The sequence below is a fragment of the Cebus imitator genome, unplaced genomic scaffold (genome assembly GCF_001604975.1).
Source record: "Cebus imitator isolate Cc_AM_T3 unplaced genomic scaffold, Cebus_imitator-1.0 Scaffold247, whole genome shotgun sequence".
Classification (NCBI taxonomy): Eukaryota; Metazoa; Chordata; class Mammalia; order Primates; family Cebidae; genus Cebus; species Cebus imitator.
Genome location: NW_016107562.1, coordinates 1,077,826 through 1,088,883, shown reverse-complemented (window position 1 = coordinate 1,088,883; position 11,058 = coordinate 1,077,826). Strand labels below are relative to the sequence as shown.

The following is an 11,058-nucleotide window of genomic DNA, read 5'->3' as shown; positions in this document are numbered from 1 at the left end:
AGCGAAACTCCGTCCCAAAAAAAAAAAAAAAAAAAAAAAAGAAACTCAAAATGGTTGACTAATTAAATTATAGGATATTTATACCTAGAACACTAAAGGAGGCAGTGCTGTGATAAGGTTAACAGTACAGACTTCAGAGCCACAGTGCCTGGGTTTGCCAGCTCTGCCACTGACTAGCTATGTAATATGATCAAGTTTCTTATCCTCTCTAGAACTCTGTTTCCACATCTGTAAAATGATGAGGAAACTACCAAACCAGATAACTGCTGTAGGGAATCAGATTAATAATTTTAAATATTAAATATAACAATGTATATATAATATATAAGCAATAATTACTAAATTTATATATAAATTTATAACTGATATATATTTAAATTTTAAACATATATAAAAGTACTAAAAAAAGTACTTAGTAAGCCTTCAATAAATGTTAACTAATATTTATTATGTGTGCTAAAATGAAACAAAGTCAAACTTTCACTACTAAGTGAAAAAAACAAAATATTCTGCATAATAATCCAATTTTAGCAAACAAAATTATAAGGAAAACATGTTAGCATATGAATAGAAAATAATGGGGAAGGAAGTATGACCTATGGAATCACAAACCTGGGTTTTATACCTGAACTTAAGTTCTGGATCCACTACATATTATCTGTGTGATCTCAGGCAAATGCTTTTTCTAGGCCTCAATTTCTTCATCTGTGAAATGAAGATAACCACCTGACAGGGTTGTTGCAAAGACTAAATATATCTAAATTACAGTATCTGGCACACAGCAAGAGCAAATGTTGGTTACTGCTTGCATTAATAATATCATTATAGTTGTTGAACACGCCTCTCTTGTTAACTATTACATACCTAGTACCTAAAACAATGCCTGGCAAAGTAGGTGCTCAGTGATTACTTGTTGATTAAATGGACGAGTCAAACTGTTAAAGTGTTAGTAGAAATGGGTATGGGATTACAAGAATATTCACTTTCATGACTATATTTATATTTCTGTAATGTTAAATTCCGCTTTTTAAAAAATTACACATTTTTAACTACACAATTAAAAATTCCTATTTTCCTTAAAGTAAAAGCAAGAAGTTCTAATTTCTGTAAGAATGCTCAATTCAAAAAAGTTAGCGGAAAACAGAAAGCAGCAATAAAATAAAAGAAAAAGGAAAACAAGTTACTGAGTAGTAAAGGCTTTATCTAAAATGCAGTCATGAGAATACACAGTTTTATTCCCCACCTTTCTAAAGGTTAATCAGATTATTCTAAGCAACTTTTTGGGTCTCAGAAATATGTGTAATTTTCAAACAAATGCAATGAAGGTATTATCTAAGGAGCTCTAAGAATCCCTAAGACCTTTTTCAAGGGGTCTGTGAGCTCAAAATGGTTTCCACTATAATTCTAAGACAGTTTTTGCCTTTTCCTCTTCTTTTCCATCTGCCCTGCTGGCACAAAAGCAACAGTGTGTAAAACTGCTAGTATTTTAGCATGAATCTAGGCAGTGGCATGAAACTATTTCACTGACATACATAAGAGTTTAAAAAAAGAAACAAAACAAAAAGCGAGTTTTACTAAAAATCATCTTTGATAAAGCAGTAAAAGTTATTTTGATCAAATTTTCACCTTGGAGTACAAGTCTTTAATATTCCATGGAATGAAATAGGAAGTACAAATAAAGAACTACTGTCACATACTGAGATATGCTAGTTATCTTGAAGAAAGTATTTCGGCAAGTGATTCGTAAGCTAAATTGGTAGCTTTTTTCCTTGGAACATCATTTTTGCTTGAAAGAATAAATGAGAGACAAACGAGGATATATGGCAGACATTTTCTTAAAAATGAGTTAAATCAGCGTGTTGCTTTGTGAACAAACACCTAATGGTATCTGTTGTTGTTGATAAAATTTGAATTTTCAAGTGAAAAGTTAAAAATTAGAATTTTGTAAAACTTAGATCTGCCACTGTGAGCTTAAAAGGTTTGCTATGGGTAACTTCTCTGATAATATAGATGATATCATATCTAATGCATCAACACTTAGAAGATACTCATACATCAGTAAACAGACAATGTTACAAAATCATGCAGGAATAAAAGATTCATTGAAGGGCAAGATAATCCAAAGGATTTTACCACAACAAAGTACAAATTTCACATTACAACTAACCTATGAGAAAGCAATACTTCTGAAGTTTTGACATGTTGTCAAAAAATATATTTACCTGAAAAAGATAATACTTCTCCTTTTCCAACTACACATGTGTGAGACTGAACTTTTTGCATGTATTTCAACCAAAAGCGGAACAAAACAAAAACACCACAACAGACTGAATGAAGAAGCAGATAGGAGAGTCCAGCTGTGCTATTAAGGCAGACATTCAAAAGATTTGCGAAAATGTAAAACATTTCAAGCTAATTTTTTGGTAACTACAGTTATTTTTCATTAAAAAATGTTATTTATGTTAACATGTAACAAGTTTATTGTTTATTACTTTTAAACCTATTGATAATTCTTTTTTTCTTTTTATTCTTTTGAGATAGGGTCAAGCTCTGTCTCCCAGGCTGGAGTATACAGTAGTGTGAACATAGCTCACTGCAGCCTCCATAGTCTGGGTTCATGCAGTCCTCCCACCTAAGTTTCCCCAGTAGCTCGGACCACAGGCATGCCACCACCATGTGGCTAATTTATTTTTTTGTTTTGTTTTGAGACAGAGTCTTACTCTGTCGCCAGGCTGGAGTGCAGTGGCGCCATCTCGGCTCACTGCAACCTCTGCCTCCTGGGTTCAAGCAATTCTCCTTCCTCAGCCTCCCGAGTAGCTGGGACTACAGGCACTTGCCACTACTCCCAGCTAATTATTGTATTTTTAGTAGAGACGGAGTTTCACCACGTTGGCCAAAATGTTCTAGCTCTCTTAACCTCGTAATCTCCTGGCCTCAGCCTCCCAGAGTGCTGGGGATTACAGGCATGAGCCACCATGCCTGGCCTTGCTTTTGTTTTAAAGAGCCGGGTCTCCTCATGCCACCCAGGCTAGTGTCAAATTCCTGGGCTCAGACAGGCACAGTGACTCATGCCTGTAATCCCAGCACTTTGGGAGGCTGAAGCAGGCAGATCATCGGAGGTCAGGAGTTCAAGACCATACTGGCCAACATGGTGAAACCCTGCCTCTACTAAAAATACAAAAATTAGCTGGGTGTGGTAGCAAGTGCCTGTAATCCCAGCTACTCGGGAGGCTGAGGCAGGAGAATCGCTTGAACCCAGGAGGTGGAGGTTGCCGTGAGCCTCACACCATTGCACTCCAGCCTGGGCAACAGAGCAAGACTGTCTCAAAAAAAAAAAATTCCTGGGCTCAAGGGATCCTCCTACCTTGGCCTCCCAAAGTGCTGGAATTACAGGTATAAGCCACCACACCAGGCCTAAATATTACTAAATGTTTCAGTTTTAATGTCTAATATGGCAAATATAGATAGATAATCCCAGAAACAAAAGCTCTTTCAGGATGTCAGTAAGTTTTGAGTGTAAGTGAGAATGTCAATAATTTTTAAGAGTGTAAGGGTTTGAGGACTACTACACTAGAAGCAAATAATAGTAGACTAGAGTCCTGTTTATGAAAAGGGCTGCTCTTGAGACTTTTCAGAGTATCCAAGGACCATACCTGCTTAGCAAAAAATATCGTGTCGAGTCGGGAGTCCTGAACCACAGAGCCTGCTGGTTCTTCTCCTGGCTGCCACTTGAAAAGAAAAATTAACCCATGAACTGGCCTACAAAATAAAATATGAATTAGTGACATCAAACCCTGCTTCTTTTATAATACACTTTAGTCAGTTATTTAACAAATAGAATGCAAACGAAGTAAATTAATTAAATCTGAGAAAAGTTTAAAAGATCGCTATTGCCACTCACAGTCACTAGGCTGTTGCCTTAGAAGACGCTAATACAACTTAAGATTATATCAGTTAAAATAAAATTATAGTGAAAGGTTTATTCTCAAATCTGTAGACTATTCATTTCTACTTGATATCATGTCACTTAAAAAATAAGAACATAGTAAAACTAGAAGCTGGCTGAACTCCAAAATATATAAAGCTCATGTAAGATGTTTACAGATAAATGGCTGATAGCATATATTACCTATATTAAATACAGGAAGTAACCTTCATATATTATTGGATTCATGAACAATCCTCATGTTGCAATATGAATGGATGCTATCATCTCATACATAATGAAATCATCCACTTTCCTAACGAACTGTTTTTGAGCACAAAATATTAAATCACTATTTTAAAATTCCTTCTAGTCTATCTATCACAACTGCCTCCCACTGCACAAAAAAACATTTCCTATCCTCAGGGCTGGGCATGGTGGCTCACATCTGTAATTCCAGACTTTCAGAGGCCAAGGCAGGCAGATTACTTGAGGCCAGGAGTTCGAGACCAGCCTGGAAAACATAGTGGAACCATGTCTCTACTAAAAAAAACAAAAACAAAACAAAACAAAAAATTGGACAGGCATGGCGATCTGTGCCTGTAATCCCAGCTACTTGGGAGGCTGAAGCAGAAGAATCACTTGAATCCGAGAGGCAGAGGTTGCAGTGAGCCAACATCGCACCACGGCACTCCAGCTTAGGCAACAGAGTGAGACTCTGTTTCAAAAAAATAAAACAAACTTTCCCATCTTTTTATTTGATTCAACGTTATTTTATTTTAGACACAGGGTCTCACTATGTTGCCCGAGTAGCTACAACTACAGGCATATGACACCATGCCTGGCTCCTATCTTTTTAAAGACAGTTCAAATGATGCATTTTTAATAAACCTTCCATGATCTTAGCTATAAATGATCTAATTTCATCTAAAGTGATTACTGTTTTTATCAGAAAGAGGAAGGTGGGAAGCAAACTACGTATCTCCTTCTTGCTACTAACAACAGTTGGCATATCCTTAAGTCCCTATTTTCCCTTTTAAGATTATTCCTTGACCCTATTCCAAGACTCCAAGTCTCCCACCAGTGAAATTTCCTCTAGCCCTCCATTTGAAGACACAGGGTCAATATCTGAGGGTATGGTGGTCAGGGGTAAGGAGAAGCTAAGAGAGGTGATTCTGGCCAGAATGATGAGGGAAGGAGAAAAGCTGTTTCTGCCATCAACATTTGAAACTTGAACTACAGCTTTCCCAAAAGCAGTGTGATGGTGTACAGGCAAGTTCGGGATTACTATAAATATCTATTAAATATGCTTTTGTATATTGACCTATTATTCTTGCTTTTTATGTTAAAGTGTGTTCCATGTTCTAACACTATTGATATATAAGTGAATTTTGTAAAATCAACCAACCAGTACTTTGTGGATACGGAATTACAGAGACTTAGGTCTGACTCCCTTGCAGGGTACCTATCAGCCTCAGGCTATTGGTTATAAAATGAGAATAATAATATCTATCTCACAGGATTGAAGATACTTAAAGGACATAATGTATTCAGCCTAGAGTAATCCAAGTAAAATTTTAAAAAGTGAATATCCTTTAAGTTTGCTAAAGTATAAACATATTATTATTATTGTTAATACAACTAAAATTAAACTTACTTTAATTTTTCAAAATTCTCAGGCTCTAAACTCCATATTTCTTCAACCTGGGCTCCTCGGCAACCTGAAATAATAAATTATTTTCTTTAGAAAATAGAATAATTCATTTTTTCCTTCAATATGAAATAAAATGTTAACTAAAGGAAATGCAAGACAGGACAAAACAAAATGGTAAAACTCTAATAAAGCTCACAGCCAAATCTCATTACTTCCTTTAATAGATCCCAATTATTTACAATGAGACTATATTTATAATTTAAAGAGTTTCAACATTTTCATTGAATCACCACTCTGTGACTGTTCCTTCTGTCTCTCTCAATCTCTGGCTCCTCTAGCCACCTTTCACTCAACTGTTCTATTTCTCCAGCTCTGCCATTAGCCCTGTATTTTTTTTTTCCTTTCTGTACACTTTTTTTTCTAAAAAAATAAATAACTACCACTTAACAGTAACTTTCAAATCACATCTTTAGTTCTGATCCTTATCCTAAATTCCAACTGTATATTTTCAACCATTTCAGAGTCACATCTCCTCCCCTCTCATATATTCTTCTAGGACAGTGGTTCTCAACTAGGGTGATTTTGCCCCCCAGGGAACATTTGGCAATGATAGACTTTTTTTATTGTCATTATTATCACTGGTGTGAGGGGTAAGGGGGTTGCTACTAGCATCTATTGGGTAGAGGCCAAGGATGCTGATAGATATCTTACATTGCACAGGACAACCTCTGACAACAAATATCAACAGTGCCAAGGTTGAGAAACTCTGCTCTAGTGTACTGTAGTAATTGTGTATTGGTTAAGAGCTTGGCCTTCAAACTGCCAGAGTTTGAATCTTGGCTTCTACATTTAACAGCAATATAACCATTGAACTTCTCCTTTCCTCACACTCATAGAGCTGTTTTGAGGAATTAATGAGATAATGTAGGAGATACATTTAATTCTGTGCCCGGCACACTTTAAGGGTCCCCCAACTGTTAGTCAGTATTAATCACATATTTACCAAAGTATTTTATGTCCTCTATGTAAAGTGCTTTAAATGTATTTTCTCTAATCTCTGCAAGGTAAGAATTTAACATAAGAGTTTTTCGATATTAATCAACTTGCCTATATTCATTCACTACAGCTAGTATGTGCCAGAAAACTAATTAAAACCCACATCAGGTTCCAAAGTCTGGGCACTTTCTGATTTTTCAGGTTATTTTCAAGCGAAAGCTAGAGAAGCATTTAGACTACCTACTTAAAAATAAGTGGTTAAAAAAGAAAAACCAGTTGGGTAAACTAACAATGTGACTGGGCATTCATGCCATTCTGTGTCTTAGTTTGCTCCATTCAGCAAACATCTCTTAAGTGTCCACTCTGGTATTAAAGATATACGTACAAAGAAAGTTACTACATGGTTTGTAGTGGAGGGGAACCAGAAAAAATCTGAATATCTGGCAAAAAGTTAAGAATAATAGACATTCACATATATCAAATTAGGGGGAAAAACATGTAAATGTAAACCTATGTTTCTATCAGTGTCAGGAAGGGCATGGGAGAATGTTAATGCAACTGTTAACACTGGCTACTTCTATTAGAACTCAGTCAACTGTTAACACTGGTTATTTCTACTGGAACTCAGTCAATTGTTAACACTAGTTAATTCAATTGGCAATCAAAAAACAGGCCAAACGTTAAAACATTCTACATATTATACCACAACAATAAAGAAAAAATACACTGAATAAAAGTGCCTCAAAGCCTTCTGCACAGGTAGAATTTCAAGTAGTGACACTGTTTAAATAATCTCACATTAAACACAAACACATCTCTTCATGCAAGGAAAACACAGTACTGTACTCAATTTAGCATCTATCTCCTTATATATAGTAAATATCTAATACAGCATGGTATAATGGAAAGAGAAATAAGCAATGATTCCAGAGACCTACGTTCTGATCCCAGAACTGTTGTAAAGTTCTTAACCTTGAGAAAGAACACAATTTATTTGAGCCTCACTTTCCTCATGTATACCTGTTTCATCCAAGTTACAAAATTCTTGTGAGGTATATAATTGTATCAAAAACTAAACACAAAGAATCACTTAATACAGACTCCCCAAATAATATATATTAAATAAAAAGTTGAGGGGGAGGAAGGTTTTAAAAACAGTATTTGCCAAGTACCTTTTGTGTGCCAAGCATGGTACTAGGCCCTGGCAAGGACAGAAATTAATAAACTATTGCCACAATACTTAAAAATGTCACCATCTGGTAGGAGACAACCATATACAATGCAAAAACTGTACAGCATGCGTAAATTACATATGAATCATACATAGAACATGTTCTGGAAGTTTGGAAGCAAGAGAGATCATTACTACCTGCATGGGTTAAAAAAACAAAAAACTGTCATGGATAAGTGAACTGGGTCTTTAAGAAAAAATGATCACATGATTTGTCATCTAAACTAGAATAATGTTCCAAAGTGAAAGGGGTGTTAACATTAAAATGCTTTGAAATATTTATTTATCAACATCTGTATTATACTGATCAGTCTATAAAGTAGTTCTGATTCGGAAACGAATTTCAAAAATAGCTGTCTTAAAAATCAACCTGGATCCCCAAGAAAAAGACTCATGGAGCTCTCCCAAACTGTTGTCAGTGGGTCAAATTTAACTGACTGATAGTATGCTGAATGCTATCTTCCAACAGACGGTTTTTACAACTTGTCATTCCCCTACTCCTACCAATAAGTCTATCAGAAGCTCCAAGAATGACCCCAGCTTCTGCACCCTGCAAAAAAACACTCCCAGATGTCTTTCACAACCCCTCTGTCATTCCATGGTACAGATAAATTCCATTTAGCTAATGATGTGACCAAATAGGAAAAACTGGATTGACAGCCCTCAGTAGCATCTCCTTAAACAAGGACTAGACCCAATTATTTCAAGTGGGAGCCCTAAATCACAGGCACTGTTACCTTGTACCCCTAAACTTAGTTGGTCGCATTTTGGGGGCTGTAACAATTGTAAGCAGCACTTGCTTCCAGGGGCAACATGTGCCTCCCAAGATTTGTGTGAAAGCCAGGCATTATCCCTCTCTCTTCAAAACAAGGTGAAATGTACCTTAGGAGCAGTCATACTTTCATGTTAAGGAAACACCACGTTGGACCCAAAAGCCATTCAAATCTGCCCTAACTCATGGGTCAGAGCTGTCATAGATGACGGAATTACTCTTCCTCCTTGCATAACAAGGTGGAGTCTCTAATACATTCTGCCCCGTACCTGGATTAACCCTTTGAGCCAAGAGGAAATGTCAATACAAAAATCCAAGAAAGCCATCTGGTTTTTTACTGTAAACACTATAAAGAGACAAATGCCAACCCTGTTGCTCAGGTCATATTGAGCAGAATGGCTGAGGGAATGGCTATTTAGTGTAGAAAGGAAGGGTGAATATTGTTGGAAGAATTTTCTCAATAGGTGTCTCTTATTTCTGTACATCTTCTGCAAGGAATTACCAGCTTTGCTCTGAACCATCTTTTCAAGGATGTACATATAGTAAACAGACTTGGAAGACAGAAATAGTGCCTTTCTCCAAGGTAGAGGGAAGACTGATTTGCTGTCCAAGATAATAATGTGTCCTTAAAGGCAAAAGTTGAGCAGGTTTGCCACCAGCCCCATTGTGACATTAACTCTCTAGCTCAGAGTTCCTCAGCTATAATACAGCCTCACTATGTGTGCAGCATCCACCAGGGTCCACCTCCATCCTCACGAACTCAGAGGAAAAGGGAACCAATGTGAAAATGAATCTCCTGCTGCCTACTATGCTGAATGATACAACCCTTATCTCTAAACCAAAAGTTGTCTGCTAACATCTATAAAACTCTCAAGCCAACTTATTTGCTGAGAAGCAGGATAAAATCTAACACTTTGTAATTCTTAATAGATGTTAGATTTTGTTAAATGCCTTTTCCATCTATTGACATAATCATGTTTCTTTTTTTTTGGCTTATTAATATGGTGCATTACACTGATTTTTGAATGTTAAACCAATCCTAAATTCCTGAGATAAATTCCACTTAGTCATGATGTATTGTTCTCTTAATGAATTATTAAATTCAATTTGCTAAAATGGTTTAAAATTTGTACATTTAAGTTAATGATGGATATAGGTCTGTGATTTTTTTCTGGTAATATCTTTGTCTGGTTTTGGTGTCAGAATAATGCTGGTCCTCAGAGAATGAATTGGGAAGCATTCCTTCCTCTCCAATTATTTTGGAAGAGTTTGCGTAGAAGTGGTATTATTTATAATATTGTATAATTGATAGAATTTACCAGTGAGGTCACCTTGGTGAGAATTTCTTTGCAGGAAAATTTTAAACTACAATTTCCATTTCTTTAATAAATACAGGGCATATACTGGTTATCTATTTCTTAAGTGAGCTTTGGTAATTTGTGTCTTTAAAGAAATTTGCAGATTTCATTCTAAATTGTCAAATGTATTGCCATAAAGTTGTCCATAATATTATTATCTTTGTAACATCTGTGGAATCTTTAGTGATGTCACCTCTCTTATTCCTATACTGAAATACAGGAACATCTCTTTTTTTTCTGATCAGTCTTGCTAGAGTGATTCTATTGATCTTCCCAAAAAAACAGCTCTTAGTTTCATTTATTTTCACCATTTTTTTCTCTTTTCCGTTCCATTAATTTCAACTCTGATCTTTATTACTTCCTGTCATGTGCTTACTTTAGGTTTAGTGTGCTCTCGTTTTCTAGTTTCTTGTAATAAAATAAAATTTGGGGTTATTGGTTTGTTGCAAGAAAAGTGAACCCAGTCCCAATTACTCTATCTTGGCTGGAAGCAAATGTTTATAGCTTCTGTTTTTATTAATAGACCAGCAGTTTGTTTTGGCACTCATATGTATTATGTATGGACCATACCAATTAAAAGTACAGTTCCACTCCACCAGTTTCTTAATTTAATTATATTACATTCCACCAAAATTTGTATTTACATACTTACTGTATACACAATTAATTTCCCTTTCAATAATGGAACTTTTGAAATGAATTAATGACAGCATTCACAATACAGATATTTCACTTTTGAAAGAATCAACTGCCAAAAGCATTTTTATTCTATAAATTGGGTGAAAAAAAAAATGAAAATTATGGAAATAATGGGAATAAACTGTCTCTTTGTAACATCTGATGATGACATAAAACTATCATCATTTAACTTTTTACAAGTTCTTCTGCTAATGAAGCCAATTTATTAACAGCTACTGCTTTTTCATATGTGCATGTACAGAAGATGAATTTATATATCATTCCTTCATACATGATTTCCAATTCCAAGTTTTCTGCATATATGAAATTGAAGCAGTAAACAAACTTACCTAGTACATTTCTGAAAGTTAACTTTAACATATTGTTAAGGTTTTGAAGGTATGGCTAAATCTGCAGACATCTCAAACTCAGTATCTGTCCAAA

The 11,058-nt window shown here is 35.5% G+C and overlaps 1 protein-coding gene across 9 annotated transcripts in view; it reads right to left on the bottom strand.

The window, feature by feature from the left end:
- The window catches only part of UCHL5 (ubiquitin C-terminal hydrolase L5), a 47,960-nt gene that overhangs the window by 34,042 nt on the left and 2,860 nt on the right, over window positions 1–11,058 (bottom strand). For 8 of the 9 annotated variants that reach the window (XR_005195484.1, XR_001816510.2, XM_037727911.1 and 5 more), the window contains exons 2-3: window positions 5,583–5,646; window positions 3,654–3,759 (exon numbers count right to left, since the gene is read on the bottom strand). Coding sequence is in view for 5 of the 9 variants with exons in the window: in XM_017498625.2 (XP_017354114.2) it covers window positions 3,654–3,759; window positions 5,583–5,646 (170 nt within the window). In the remaining 4 variants the exon portion in view is untranslated. The remainder of the gene's footprint in view (window positions 1–3,653; window positions 3,760–5,582; window positions 5,647–11,058) is intronic. The other variant, XM_037727910.1, reaches the window with a different exon arrangement.